The 15,080-nt window shown below is 37.8% G+C and overlaps 2 protein-coding genes and 1 pseudogene across 5 annotated transcripts; 2 read left to right on the top strand and 1 right to left on the bottom strand.

Annotated features, from left to right (window-relative positions):
* Nucleotides 1-1,860: 1,860 nt before the first annotated feature.
* LOC111780204 (auxin transporter-like protein 3) lies at nt 1,861-5,171 on the top strand. Its single transcript, XM_023660541.1, has 8 exons — nt 1,861-2,060; nt 2,146-2,331; nt 2,423-2,535; nt 2,615-2,798; nt 3,970-4,067; nt 4,146-4,353; nt 4,428-4,685; nt 4,767-5,171. The coding sequence occupies exons 1-8, from the start codon at nt 1,902-1,904 to the stop codon at nt 4,959-4,961; spliced, it is 1,401 nt and encodes a 466-aa protein (XP_023516309.1). The 5' UTR covers nt 1,861-1,901; the 3' UTR covers nt 4,962-5,171.
* Nucleotides 5,172-8,577: 3,406 nt separating this feature from the next.
* Nucleotides 8,578-9,199, bottom strand: LOC111780215 (annotated as a pseudogene).
* A 2,303-nt stretch (nt 9,200-11,502) lies between these two features.
* Nucleotides 11,503-15,033, top strand: LOC111780231 (fluoride export protein 2). Of its 4 annotated transcripts, none has more exons than XM_023660576.1 (6): nt 11,503-11,859; nt 12,583-13,005; nt 13,113-13,190; nt 13,450-13,548; nt 13,896-14,088; nt 14,341-15,033. In XM_023660576.1, exons 2-6 carry the CDS (start codon nt 12,592-12,594, stop codon nt 14,967-14,969), a joined length of 1,413 nt encoding a protein of 470 aa, XP_023516344.1. In that variant the 5' UTR covers nt 11,503-11,859; nt 12,583-12,591; the 3' UTR covers nt 14,970-15,033. The 4 variants fall into 4 exon arrangements, with proteins under 4 accessions (XP_023516344.1, XP_023516368.1, XP_023516361.1 ...); XM_023660600.1 differs by lacking the exon at nt 11,503-11,859 and adding an exon at nt 11,915-11,935; XM_023660593.1 differs by lacking the exon at nt 11,503-11,859 and adding an exon at nt 11,929-11,951.
* The last annotated feature ends 47 nt before the right edge of the window (nt 15,034-15,080 follow it).

Here is a 15,080-nt window from a genome sequence, read left to right on the forward strand (position 1 = left end):
GATAATTTAAAGATATATTTTTTTTAATTTATCAAATGTCGTAAAAATTTGAATTTTTCAGATCACCGAATTTAATTTTTTTTTTTTTTTTTGGTTATAAAAATTTCTTAAAAAAAATGTTCTACATTTGTAGGGTTAGGGATTAGGTTGGCCATTACCATCAACATCATCACCATTAAAGTAGATTTTTAATTTTAATTTTAATTTTTTATTTTTTATTTTGAAGATAATTCAACGGATTAAAATATTATATTTTTTATATCAATGTTCTGAATATTGTTTTTTGAAACTAGTTGAATTTTTTAAGTGGTCTGATCGTTAAACAAAACGTGTTCGAGATCCTTCTCGAACACATCGAATTAAATGTTTGAGTAGTATTGAGACACATAATGATTCAATGCAAGTTCATCCATCCGACTGATTATTGACCATTCATTTTCAAAAGTGAGTAATATTAACCAACTCGTCTCAACAGTGGTTCAACTTGAGTACCAACTTAAGTAAGTATATGAGGCCAAACGCTGGCACACCCAATTGGAAATACGCATAGACAAATATCAATTAATATATGAAAATCAAAATTTAATGAAAAATTTAACACGTCAGAATGTGTTTTTTTTCCTATACAATCACAGTGTTTATATGACCTGAGAACCCGACCAACCCAAACCATAAAGGGTTGTGTTGGGCTAGATTATTTTTCGACCTGAATTGGGTTGAATTTTTGAAACACTCCAAAACTTGGATTGGTTTGCATATTGACATTTTTTTTAATTGGGCCAATCATAACCTTATTCACTCGTAACTTAGTTTTAAAATTTTTATAAAAATTAAAAATATTTGATATTTTAATGATGCGATTAAAATAAATTTAGTGTAAATTAAATTAGATTATAAATTCTATTCGGGTTAGTGGGGACCGAAGGCATGGAGTGGGGCCACGTGGAATTGTTATTAATGGAAAATACAGTTGTCACACGTGTGTTACTAATCATATTTACCACTAACCACACCTTTAATGCAATCATTCTCTCTATCTTTTTAAAATTTTATTAAACCTTTAAATTAGGCTTTTTATTTAATTGAAAATACGAGAAAATTATAGAGAATAATATAAAATTATTGGGATCCAATAATTATTATTTTTTAATTGGCTTTAAAAATAAATAAATAAATAATAAGCATAGTGGGCCAACCCGCTCGTGCGCTGCATGCTAGGCCTGGCCCATTAACTCTGCTTTTGAAGCCCACATGTGAAGACCCGCTTTTTAAAATCTTCCTTTTTATTTACCCCTCCAAATAAATATTAATTAATTATTTATTTATTTAATAATAAATTTAAATAAAATAGCTTAATTTTAACTCAACATAATTTTAGGCACATTTCCCTCACCAAAATTTCTCCTTTCAAACTTATCACTATTATTTTAAAATACCCATTTCCCCAATTTTATAATAAATTTTATATTATAATAGAGATAATTCGTGATTAATTCGAGATTATATCTGACTAAACGGTATGAAAGTTTTCGTCGAGCTGAACTGAAGTAGGTTGAACACATATGGACGTGCACTTCACATCCCATTACCCAATGAAAGCTCGGGATGCTTAACTCAACTTTTTTCGAGTCCTATCGAGAGAAAACAGGAAAATTCTAGTCATTTTTTTGTTGTTGATTATAACATACTTTACAAGGATGTGGAAACCTCTCTATAGTGGGTTAAGGACCGTACATAACCCAGAAGGTGACAATATCTGTTTTTTATTTATTTATTATTATTAGAAAAAAACAGCAAAAAAATTTAAATAGTGAAGAACAAAGAACAGAGTGCCCTTGTTGTCTATTTAAAGGCGCTGAATCCATCCATTCCTTCCTCCCACCACACCCAAACGCTTGCGAATGGCGTCTGAGAAAGTCGAAACTGTAATCGCAGGCAACTATGTCGAAATGGAAAGAGAAAAGGGCGATTCTTCTAAGCCCACAAAGAGCAAGTTCTCTACTCTCTTCTGGCATGGCGGCTCTGTTTACGACGCATGGTTTAGCTGTTCTTCTAATCAGGCAAATACCCATCATCACCTCTCTCTGTTCTTGAGTTTTTTAGAGATTTTTTGCTTCTGAATCTGCTGGGTGCTCTGTTTTTCAGGTTGCTCAAGTTCTTCTCACACTTCCATATTCATTCTCCCAACTAGGGATGCTTTCTGGGATTCTCTTCCAGCTCTTCTATGGCCTAATGGGTAGCTGGACTGCTTATCTCATCAGTGTTCTTTATGTTGAATACAGAACAAGAAAGGAAAGGGAAAAAGTCGATTTCAGAAACCATGTAATTCAAGTAAGTTCTTGATCTTCATACACATTCATAACAACATATACCCATTTCATTTTTCGATTCAAATCGCTTGTTTTCTTTTCCTGTTCTTCAGTGGTTTGAAGTTCTTGATGGGTTGCTTGGAAAACACTGGAGAAATGCTGGGTTGTTTTTCAATTGCACTTTTCTACTCTTTGGATCTGTGATTCAGCTGATTGCTTGTGCGAGGTTGTTTATCATGAACTTGAATGAATTACCCTGAATTTGCATTATAGCTTCAACAATTCTCTGGGTTTGGTTTTTGCAGTAATATCTATTACATAAACGACAATTTGGACAAGAGGACTTGGACTTATGTCTTTGGCGCTTGTTGTGCTACCACTGTTTTCATTCCTTCTTTCCATAACTACAGAATTTGGTCGTTCCTTGGCCTCATGATGACCACTTACACTGCTTGGTATATGACCATTGCTTCCCTTGTCCATGGACAGGTACTGTAATAACATCATTAATATCCTCGATGTTCATTAGTTTAATGTTTTACCAGCTTCTAAAACAATCCAAATACATCTTGATTGTTTGTTAGTAAAGAAGATGTTTTTCATGAATGAATTGGATTGTTTTCATGGTGGATTAGTAAAGGAAGTGTAATAGCCTAAGCCCACCGCTAGTGGATATTGTCTACTTTGGTCTTCCGTGTCATAGTTAATAAGGAATGCTTCGTTTCTCTCTCTAACTGATGTGGGATCTTACAATCCACCCCCTTGGAAGCTAGCGTCCTCGCTGGCACACCGCTTTGTGTTTAGCTATGATACCATTTGTAACGGTCTAAGTCCACTGCTAGCAAATATTGTCTACTTTGGTTCTCGGCGTCACGATTTTAAAACGTGTCTACTAAAGAGAGGTTTCTACACCCTTATAAGGAATGATTTGTTCCCCTCTCCAACTGAGGTGGGATCTCACAATCCACCCTCTTGGGGGCCCAATGTTCTTGTTGGCACACCACTTGGTGTTTGGCTCTAATACAATTTGTAACGGTCTAAGCCCACCGCTAACAGATACTGTCCGTTTTGGCCTTCGGCCTCACGGTTTTAAAACGCGTCTACTAGGGAAAAGTTTCTATACTCTTATAAGAAATACTTCATTCCCCTCTCCAATCGATGTGGGATCTCACAATTCACCCCTTTGAGGGCCCTATGTTCTCTCTGGCTGTGATACCATTGGTAACAGCCTAAACCCACCACTAGCAAATATCGTCCGCTTTGGCCCTTGGCCTCACGTTTTAAAACGCGTCTACTAGGGAGAGATTTCTACACCCTTATAAGGAATACTTCGTTCCCCTCTTCAACCGATTTGAGCTCTCACAATCCACCTCCTTGGGGGCCCAGCGTCCTCGCTAGCACACCACTCGGTGTTTGGCTCTAATACCATTTGTAATAGCCTGAGTCCACTACTAGCAGATATTATCCGCTTTGGTTCTCGGCCTCACAGTTTTAAAACGCGTCTACTAGGAAGAGGTTTCTACACCTTTATAAAGAATGTTTCGTTCCCTTTTCCAACCAACGTGAGATATTAAACCAAAGGACATCTAAATTTAACCATCAAACTAGATTTTAGCTGAATTGGGTTTCATTGGAGTCCTGTTTGCTTTTGTCTATGAAGGTTGAGGGAGTGAAGCACTCAGGGCCTACTACGATGGTTCTATACTTCACTGGGGCTACCAACATTCTTTACACCTTTGGAGGACATGCTGTGACAGTGTAAGAATTCAATGATCAATCTAAGCGTTCATACACTCATTTACGCCAATTTTTATGTTCAATTCTGATATGATGTAGGGAGATTATGCATGCCATGTGGAAGCCACAGAAATTCAAGCTTATTTACTTGATAGCAACCCTTTATGTTCTTACTCTGACATTGCCATCAGCTTCAGCTGTTTACTGGGCATTTGGGGATGCCCTCTTGACCCATTCCAATGCTCTTGCTTTGCTCCCTAGAACTGCCTTTAGAGACACTGCTGTCATCCTCATGCTCATCCATCAGGTAACATTCTTATTCAAAAATCAAACCCCATTTGAATTAGGTTCATTAAGATTGGTGATTGATTTGTCATACAGTTCATAACATTTGGATTTGCCTGCACACCTCTCTACTTTGTATGGGAGAAATTCATTGGAGTACATGAAACAAAAAGCTTGATCAAGAGAGCTCTTACGAGACTACCCGTCGTGATACCGATATGGTTTTTGGCTATCATTTTCCCGTTCTTCGGACCGATCAACTCAACGGTGGGATCGCTTCTTGTCAGCTTCACTGTCTACATCATCCCTGCTTTAGCTCACATGGTCACTTTTGCTTCTTCATCATCAAGAGAGGTTCATAACTTTTGTACCTTTTGATTCATAATTCAGTTTTTGTTAACTTTTTAACATGTTTCTTTGCGTTGAACAACACAGAATGCAGTGGAGAGAGCTCCATCATTGTTGGGTGGCTGGGCAGGGCTATACTCTGTGAACATATTTGTGGTTGGATGGGTATTGATTGTGGGATTTGGGTTTGGTGGGTGGGCAAGTATGCTCAACTTTGTTCATCAAGTTAATACCTTTGGGCTATTCACTAAGTGCTATCAGTGCCCTCCTCACAAGCATTGAGAAGAACATGAACATGAACATGAACATGTCTGTGTGTAAATTGATTGGCCGTCCTTATATTTGTATGTCTTTTGCATGTATTGGCGATGTTGGGCACCCCTATGCATACCTCCTGTTGAGTTTGTAACCGGTGAGAGTCCACTAGCTATTAAAGTCTTTGTCTTTATGAATGATATTCTATTCATCGTTTCCCATTATGGGTTAACTTCATTATAAAAGATTATACGGTGTGGAAGTGCCCGTAATGTAGTAAAAGTGAGGTCTCATGTCGGTTGGAGAGGGAATCGGAATATTCTTTATTAGGGTATGGAAACATCTTTCTAATAGATGCGTTTTAACACTGGGAGGTTGATGGTGATATATAACGGGTTAAAGCAGATAATATTTGTTAATGGTGGGGTTGGGCGGTTACAAATGGTATTCGAGCTTGATATTGGAGTGTGCCAGCGAACAGGTTGGGCTCCCAAGGGAGTGGATTGTGAGATCCTGCATTAGTTGAAGAGGGGGAGTAAACATTTCTTATAAGTGTATGGAAACCTCTCGTTAATAGACGCATCTTAAAACTGTGAGGATACATAATGGGCCAAAGTGGACAATATCGGCTAGCGGTGGGATTGAGCTGTTATAAATGGTATTAGAGCCAGACACCGGGCTATGTACCAACGAAGATGCTGGTCACGAAGGGCGACTTGGGCTGTTACAAATTGTATCAAAGCGAGACATTGAGAGGCGTGCCAGCGAAGACGTTGGACCCCCAAGAGAGGTGGATTGTGAGATCCCATATCGGTTGGAGAGGGGAATGAATTTTTTTTTTATAAGGGTATGGAAATCTTTCCTTAACAAACGTGTTTTAAAATCGTGAGGTTGACACCGATACATAATAGGCTAAAGTGGACAATAACGGCTAGCGTTGAGCTTGGGCTGTTACAAATAGTATTAGAGCCAAACACTGGGCAGTATGCCAGCGAAGACGCTGAGCCTCTAAGGGAGTGGATTGTGAGATCTCGCATTGGTTGAAGAGAGAAACAAATCATTCCTTCTAAAGGTATGAAAATCTCTCCCTAACAAACGCGTTTTAAAATCGTGAACTGACGTCAATACATAACGAGCTAAAACGGACAATATCTATTAACAGTAGACTTGAGCTGTTATAAATGATAAAGTTACGAGAGATTTGTGAATTTCATGGGCTCGTGTTTGAGCCATTGGCGAGGTTTGTTCTTGTCCGATTGTTCTTTGCATAAACGACAGCTAAAAGAAGTCATTAGTTCATCTCGAGAATGTGAATGTGAATGGCAGCTTATAGTCATTGTCCCAACTAGCTGTCCTATCACTGCCTAACACTACAAAAATTATTGAATGGCCATACACGTAGAGAGAGAAAAGGAGAGGACCAAGCAAAATTTGTAGGTCCAATCTAAATAACCGAGTATCTTCGACGAGTTATGACATAGACGAGATCAAATGATTGAACTCCCGACCTCTACGAGTTTGAGAAATTATTCAATGATATCGATACAGTAACTGCCTTACACGGTTGAATATCGAGAGAAGAATTGTAAAAGTTACTTACTTTTATATCCGATAATTTTTTTCATCCGACGTATATTAAGAGACAGACACGTTGTGACGGTTTCATCGAATAATTTGTCTTACATTATGAATTCAAATAAGTTCGTAACCTAATCCAACTCATACGACTCTGAACCCGAGCCATCACTTCGAAGGTCGGTCAATGGTCAAAAAGTTTGATTACTAAAGAGGGAATTTTAGTGGGTCCTAATGGAAAAGGTGAAAGGATCACTAGGTTTGGAAGCTCTCAATTCATTTCATTGGCAACTTCTATTCATTTCCCACACTTTTATGTAAATGACAAAATTACCCTCTTGTCTAATTTCTCGTTTATTTATTATTTGTCGCAACTTTTTGATAAGAACGTTATTTTTTTTTAACGACAATTATTGTTGTGAGATCCCATCTCGGCGGAACGAAACATTTTTTATAAGGGTGTGAAAACCTCTCCCTAACAGACGCGTTTTAAAACCATGCGGTTGACGTACATAACAAGTCAAAGCGGACAATATTTGTTAGCGATGGGCTTGAGTTGTTAAAATTGTCATCTTGTCGCCCTTTCTCTTCGAGTATCAAATGGGCGTTTTAAAATCGTGAAGCCACGAGCTAAAACGGACAATATTTGCTAGTGGTGGGCTTGGACTGTTACAATTGTCATTTTTTCACCCTTTCTCTTCGAGGATCAAACGATAATGTATGAAAAGAAATCATAAAACCGAGTTGATGTGTGAACGACTCTAAGCTGATGAAGATAGATTTGTTATTATTTCTTGTTATAAATATACGATCTTTGTCCTTTGCGACCGACATGCTAAACTTTAGTCATACTCTCGACATTTCTTCTTAAGTAGAGGACAATCTAGTCGTCTAGTCGTCTTTCAAGTAGTTCTCATTCACCCACTCTCTACCGTGTTCAAGATTTGTTCATATTTCCATTTTTATGTCCACATAGATTAAGTACATAAGCAATAATACGAAATTACTTGTGTTTATATGACCCAATAATTCGACTAACTCGGACTACCCAATCTAAACTAGAAAGAACAGGGTTGGGTTATATTTTTTTTTTTCGATATGGGCTCGATTAAATTTTTTGAAAATTGAAAATTTGGATCGGCTCATAGATTAACTTTTTTTTTTTTTTTTTTTCGGGTCAACCCGACCAACCGGAATATAGAGTTATAACGAACCCTATTCTACCATACTATAAATGTTTGATATTTGAGTTTGATGAGATTTTAGTTATTAATATAACACATAATTTTTTTAAAAATAACAATACGACAACCCAACTCGAAAATAAAGGGTTGGGTTGAGTTGTGAACACCATTTGGATTGCTCGGGTTACCAACCCAACCAACCCAAAATTTTGTATTGATCCAAAAAAACCTTCCTAACCTAACCCGTGTGCACTTCTGACTAGAACTACATAAATTTGAATGTCTTTGGGATTCTAACCTACGACGTTCATATTTAAGACTCGTTGTTGTCTCGTATAAACTCGATTATGAAATAATGAAATAATAAAAAACCTATTTCATTTGAACAAATGAAATGAAGGTTGGTATTATAATTGGATTATCATAGTCCTTTTGCAATGGGGCAGAGAAAAGCAGCATTGGGCACTGTCTTTACAAAAGCTGCCTCTAAAGCATTGGGCTTTTGAGTTGGCCCCATTCTCTTATGGGCTTATCATAATCCCTCAACAAATGGCCCAGTGTCGGATGCAAGTGGTGCATAACTGTCGTCAGCGTCAGCACATGCCGTAAGTTGTTGGGTTAAGTCCTATAACGAGCTCATGCTGTAATGTGTTGGGTTAGTCCTGCTACGAGCGCAACCCTCGTGTTCAGTTGCCAATCGTTGAAGCTGGAATTATAAGTAGATTGTCATTTGAAGGAAGGTGAGGATGACATCAAGTCATCAAACTCCTCATACCTTGGGCGACACACATGCTACAACGGCTGACTTAAAGGGTCGTGATCCAGTTAGGGTGAGCTAACTCCAATAACTTTCTTTCTTAACAAGTGATATTATTACAATATGACCATCTCTCAGTAATCAACTGAGTATGAAAAAAATTTCATATATTATATGAATTTCATGTAGTTTCGTACAAACACACTGAAACAGTCTCATTGAATAATTTTTCTTAAAGTAGAATCAAAGATAGATACACGTGACAATATATGAACCGTTTCACGTGAAATTCGAACTTTCCAAGACGGGCAACAGTCAGGATTGGGACCGCCTCCATGGTTGGGAGGTGCATGGCCATTTTCCCCGGTAACCATCCCTAGCCAAATGACCTATTCGACCATAATTGTAACACTCTCCTCCGCCAAAACCACCATAACCACCTCGCCCACTGGACCGACCAGAACGGCTGACTCTACCTCCCCGACTGCCACGGCCACCTCTGAACCCGCTAGTTCTACCAATTACAGTAACATCGACGGCCTTGGCGCGGTGATCCTGGCCATAATCGATGGAAAATTCGACCGCCTGACCATCGAAAAGGGTCCGAAATCCGTCGGACAAAATGGAGGTGTGGTGGACAAAAAGATCCTCGCCGGAATCATGTGGAGCTATGAAGCCAAACCCCACTGCGCACTGAACCACTTCACGGTTCCGGTCGATTTCTTCACCTCCGCCATGGAAAAAGAAACAGAGACAATACCCAGAAGTTTCCAGCGATGTATATCTCTCTGAAACAGAGATTCCAGGAAAAAAGGAGAATTCGGGTGACGTGGAATCCAATGATTGGATGGTTATGTCAGCTGCTTTATCAGCTCTCTTCGCACTTAACCACTGAACTGCTGACACGTCATCAAATCAGATAAACCAAGTTAACTGTAAACGAACACGTCATCCACAAAATATTAATTATTATTACGGCGACAAAATGAGAGGGATATATTTATTTATTTCACTCTTAAAAATAATTATAAATTATAAAATATAATATGATCTAACCGAACAAACTTAATCCAAAAAATTTATGATTGAATTGAGTTGAGTTCATTATTTAATAAAGATTGCTCGGGTTAAAATTTTACAACATAAATAATTGATTGTCTAAAAAATGTCTCGACTCGACTCAACACAACCTATAAACACCTCCCAGTACCATTAAAATATATATTTAATAGGTATTATTATTATTATTATTATTTTTTTTTTTTGTCTCATTCAATTTTAAGAATGTCAAATTTGTTTTGAAAATTAAATTTGATGTTTAATAAATTATGGCGAGATTTAATTTAAAAATTAACAAATTTATAAGTTTGTGTTGAGACTAAGCCCATTAAGCATGAACTGGGCTGGGCTTGGGTGGATTGCTGACTAGGGGAATTTAGTCCACCTAGGAAAATGTCAACGTTAATAATTATGGATTAGTCATTAATTAATTAATTGTTAAATATAATTATGATGATATATTGCTTAATCTATATAGAATTCATAATTAATAAAGAAATTAGGAGTGGTTGAGGCAAAATATTAACTTATTATTATTCATTTCAATAGAAAATGGTCATATATTTTATTCTGTTTATAATTGCTATTATTATTATTTAAAAAATAATATGTTTATAAAAAAAATATAATTATATCTATATGTAGTGGAAGAAAAACATTTTATTTTTATTTTATTTAGTTATCTAATTTTGAAAATATTTTAATTAATTAAAATATATAGTAAATTTCAATTTACGAAATAGGTTGGAGAAGGAAACAAAACATTGATTGTGAAGTTACGGAAATCTCTCATGCGTATTAAAATCGTGAGGTTGACGGTGATACGTAACGAGCTAAAACAGAATATGTATTTGCAATTGGTATTAGAGCTAGCCACCTAGCTGTGTGCTAGTGAGGAAGCTGGACCCAGGGTGGATAGTGTAACACATCTAAAACTATTGTGACTGGCTCCATTATTAAATATAGAATTATTTTTAAAAAAAAAATTGAGATTTTTCTCATTTTTATTTATTTTATGTCATAAATTCATTATAATCTTTTGGAAACATTTGAATTATTAATGAACTTTTTAAGGTGAATATTTAAAAACAAATTGTTTACAATAATCTAAATTTGAGATAAAAACATAAAATTAAATTTTTTTTTTTTAATTATGAAAAATAGATTAAAAAAATGTTTTGATAGGGATAATTTGAGGCTGACGTGGAAAAGAAAGGGAAGAGCATTGGGTAGAGTTGTCATGTTTTGGCCAATAATGTAATTATCAAATAAATATAAAGTTTGGATTCGGACACCTCATGTTCATCCACTTTAACCTTTCCTATTTTCAACCTCCACCATCCCGTTTTAAATCAATTTCAACCGACCAAAAGAATGTGTCTCAAAAAATTTATCGATCACTAGTTTAACTCGGGAGAACGTCATACCCATATTAAGAGAAGAGTAGGTTGTGACCCTCACGTGCAGTCACCACATGGTGGTGACATGAAAATGGCACCTAAAGGTCGAGGAAAAACAAGTATCATGATGCAATTGAGTAGGACGGTGCAGCATCCAACACACTATATAAAGTGTGCACTGAACCCAAGACGAGCATAGACAAGAAGAAAACAAAATGCAGACAAGAGAGACAAAGATAGAGCGAAAATTTGGGTTTGAGCGCTCTAAACCCTAAACCTACAGCCTAACGTTTTGGGTCCGTTTGTGGGTTATCCAACCTAACCTTACCCTATTTTTAAGATTATTACAAAAATTAAGAATATTTGATACGGAGAATGGAGGGGTATGTCCAATTTTGAACTCTATTCAAGTTGTTCGGGACATTAACTCAACAAACTCGAAAGAATAGCGTTCAAAATCAAATTAGTGTTTGATTTTTATTTATTTATTTTTATAAAAAAATGATTAAAAATATATTTAAAAATAATGTTGAATATATAAAAAAAATGAGTAAAACTATATTTTAATTAGAAGTTAGAATAGAAAGGGGAGAAGCAGAGTCAAAGTGAGGAGACGGAGCCATGCCGCAGCCATCTCTCTCGGCCACATTGTGAAATAGCGCGCAACTGCCCCCTCCCTGCGGCCACCTCCCAACCGCCATAACCTTCACTTCCGCCTCCACCTCCACCTCTCTCCCAAATCCCCATTTTCCTCCTTTCCGCCATCAAAACCCCTTCGCCTCTTCGATTCAGCCCACAAAATCGAGCATCACCGACTGCGATTTATCAGAAAACCAACACTAATCACTACCTCCACGACTTTCTACTCCCGAATCGCATCGCAAATCGCCGTTGACTGTTCCTCACGACGACGCGGTTTTCTTATCACATCGTGCATTCCATAACCCCAGGTTCGTTCACTTTCAGTCTCATCCGAGCGCGAATCTCAATCTTGTAATGGCGCTCAAAATTTAGAATCCCGACGCGGTAGTTTGACCTTTTGGTTTGTCTCTCTCTTCTTTATGAGTATCATTTATTGTATGTATATTTGATTAGGTCTAGAACTAAATACAGACTTATGCTAATCGTTTCAAGATTCTATCTCACCGGAGGTTCGGTTCGAAGCCTCAAATTTAATGAAAGAGAGGTGGAAATGAATTTGTACGATTTGATAGTTCTCTGTTAATGGAAAACATATCTTCTGAATTCCAAAATAAACTAAACTTTTATCTTCATCTTCGCTGGGGATTTCGTAATTGGTTCACTAACCGGTGGGTGAGGGAAAGATTCTCTGCTTCTTCCACCATTATTTTATCACAGACAAGGTTTCGTCCTCTGTCATATTTTAGTCAGCAGTCGGTTGTACTTGTTTGTTTTTTCTTATATTTGTTTTCTTTCAAGGACTGTGTTGGCTGAAATTCGCATAAACCACAACCATTCAATTATACATGGAATTATTAAGCATTTGTATATAGTTTTAATCTATCCTTAATCTCAAATCAGAGTAGTTGACCATAAATTCATTCATGGGCGAGCCAAGTTAAGAAAATACAATTGAACACTGGCAGGTTCACCGCCATTCAATTGCCTACATATCTGATCCCCTGATTTTTTTTTTTTTCGATTTCTTCCAGAAAAGGGTCATGGATCCTGGGGATAGCAACCCAGAAACCAGACAAGGAATTCCACTTAATCGAGCTAGGAGTTTAGGCTCTTCATTTAGGAGAAGCTCTTTTAACTCTTCTTGCGATCAGCCTCCTCCAACTGATCATGATGCTGAACGTGAGAGCGTTTCAGAAGCGGGGGACATTGGGGATCGTGCTCTTTACAGCAATAGATTCAGTGATAGTGAGCGCTTTAGCTTATCTCTCGATCGTGCTTTGGAGAATGGTGCAATTGCCCCAATCCCAGAGAACGCCTTCGTGCAATCCTATGGATTTCGAGGTCGTGAATCTGCAACAGTTAATACTCCTGCTTCTCTTGTGCCACCTCAAGCTGAGGAAATCGTGTCCACTCTTGCAAACTGCCCCATAGATCATTCTGAAGACACAAAGCAAGTGGGTTTTATTTTGACATCCTTTCCACGACGGCTGAGTTGAATGTTTTTTTTTTCTTCCTTCCATTTTTCGGATAATTTATGGGTTTTGTTTGGTTTCATGAACAGGAAAGCAAGAGGAAGTTTTCAAGGCTGTTGGAGTATGTAACATGCCTTGTTCATCTTGCTGTTTTTGGAATTCTTGGGGTAACTCAGAAAATTCTACATTTTCAAGTTATAAGTAGTGATATCTTCTAGTGCACTTTTAGGAAAACACCGCCGACCTCTCATTTACAACTGAGAAATCTGCTCTTTACTGACATAAGTTGACAGTATTTTATGATTTGAGTGACAGAAGCTTTGGTGTAAAAAAGGTGTTCGAAGTTTGAGCTTTTCAAGAGTTGCATGAAGATTATGATTGTTGAAACCTTTTCTGTTTACAGAGCAATTTTGTGTTGTTGTGCAGGTCTTGACAAGATATGGACTACAGAAGTTGTTTGGCCCAGAGAATGCAAACGTGACGAACAATGAGACGATTCTGTATCCAGATCTGCCTTCCAATATGGTCTGCCTCTCAATTCTTCTTCTACTCATCTGTTACTGATCTTCCTTTTCTCTACCCTTTGGAATATCTAATTCATTTGATCTCAAAAGGGTGAAAGTAAAGCTTATAATCCAATGTGCTCCACCTTTTCTTGTAGTAAATAACTTCTGTATGAATTTTATGGGTAGCCTTGCATGAATAGAGAAGTTTTGCAGCTTCTTTATAAGGGTTTTTAGTAGAGGAGGGAGAAGGGCTTTTAAAAAGGTGAAAAGTGCTTTTTCTTTAAAGCACTTTTCAAAATTTGCATACTACTTTTATGCAGAATCTTTAATAAAGTAAGCTAATTTGTTATTATATTAATTTGATAGGTGGGATCATTCTTGATGGGATGGTGGGGTGTTGTTTTCAAAGGAGACATTTCAGGCATTTCAGATTATCTAGCCATTGGATTGACGACCGGTTACTTGGGAAGCCTAACAACATTCAGCGGATGGAATCAGAAAATGCTGGATTTGAGTGTCGACGGCCGCTGGCTCTTTGCCATCCTCGGTTTCCTCATAGGTAAGACAATGACTCAAGACACCAAAACTCCAAAAGCACGTTATATGAGTTAAGAATCAAGAATCACGACTCTCCACAATAATATGATATTGTTCACTTAGAGATAAGCTCTCGTCGTGACTTTGCTTTGGACTCTCTCAAAAGGCCTCACCAAGGGAGATTATTCCTTACTTATAAATCCATGATCATTCCTTCAATTAGCGTCTCTCAACTATCCTCACCAATATCAATATCTTACTGATTCTTCTGCAGGCTTGTTTCTGGTGGCCTACTCCATAATCTTCGGAATAGAAACAGCAAAGGGCTTCCGATGGATTATGAAAAGAAAAAACATAACCTGCAGCTGGTGCTTGAAAGTGGACAGCTACGAGCGTGACTTAGCAGCAATGGTGGGGTTTTCACTGATGCTGATTCTATTATGGAGCCTCAGTGGGAGCCTACTAGAGAGAGATTTCAGCAGCGAGGCGGCGGAACTGTGGGTGGGTTGCCTGGTGGGGCCAGTGGGGGTATGGGCGCGGTGGTTCTTAGCCAGGCTAAATGGGCGGGGAGTGGGGCGTAAAGGGCGGTGGAAATGGGTGCCGATTGGGACTCTGATGGCGAATGTTTTAGCGGCGTGTGTGATGGCGGCGCTGGCGACGGTGAAGAAAGCTGTGAAAACGGAGAAGGTGGAGACTGTAGCGAGTGGGGTGCAGTTGGGGCTGTTGGGGTGTTTGAGCACGGTGTCGACGTTCATTGCAGAGTTCAACGCGATGAGGCTGAGCGAGCAGCCTTGGAGAGCCTACGCGTATGCGGCCCTCACGATGGCCATTTCCTTCGCATTAGGCGTATTGATTTACTCTATACCCGTCTGGACCCAGGGATTCAATACTAAAATGTTGTAAATCCCCATTATCATAATTCATATGATATTAGTACTTTATAATTTATAATTTTATTTTTTATGCATAATGGGTGTACCATATATTAAAATTAAAGCTACTTAAAATCATAGG

This window comes from Cucurbita pepo, chromosome LG01 (assembly GCF_002806865.2).
Source record: "Cucurbita pepo subsp. pepo cultivar mu-cu-16 chromosome LG01, ASM280686v2, whole genome shotgun sequence".
Lineage (NCBI taxonomy): Eukaryota > Viridiplantae > Streptophyta > Magnoliopsida > Cucurbitales > Cucurbitaceae > Cucurbita > Cucurbita pepo.

What these genes read in the sequence shown, in the direction of transcription:
- LOC111780204 (XM_023660541.1), top strand. Translation starts at nt 1,902, where the DNA reads ATGGCGTCTGAGAAAGTCGAAACTGTAATCGCAGGCAACTATGTCGAA. An exon ending in TCAGAAACCATGTAATTCAA is followed by an intron (nt 2,332 to 2,422) that starts GTAAGTTCTTGA and finishes CCTGTTCTTCAG; the next exon opens with TGGTTTGAAGTTCTTGATGG. An exon ending in CAGCTGATTGCTTGTGCGAG is followed by an intron (nt 2,536 to 2,614) that starts GTTGTTTATCAT and finishes TGGTTTTTGCAG; the next exon opens with TAATATCTATTACATAAACG.
- LOC111780231 (XM_023660576.1), top strand. Translation starts at nt 12,592, where the DNA reads ATGGATCCTGGGGATAGCAACCCAGAAACCAGACAAGGAATTCCACTT. An exon ending in ATTCTGAAGACACAAAGCAA is followed by an intron (nt 13,006 to 13,112) that starts GTGGGTTTTATT and finishes TTTCATGAACAG; the next exon opens with GAAAGCAAGAGGAAGTTTTC. An exon ending in CTGTTTTTGGAATTCTTGGG is followed by an intron (nt 13,191 to 13,449) that starts GTAACTCAGAAA and finishes GTTGTTGTGCAG; the next exon opens with GTCTTGACAAGATATGGACT.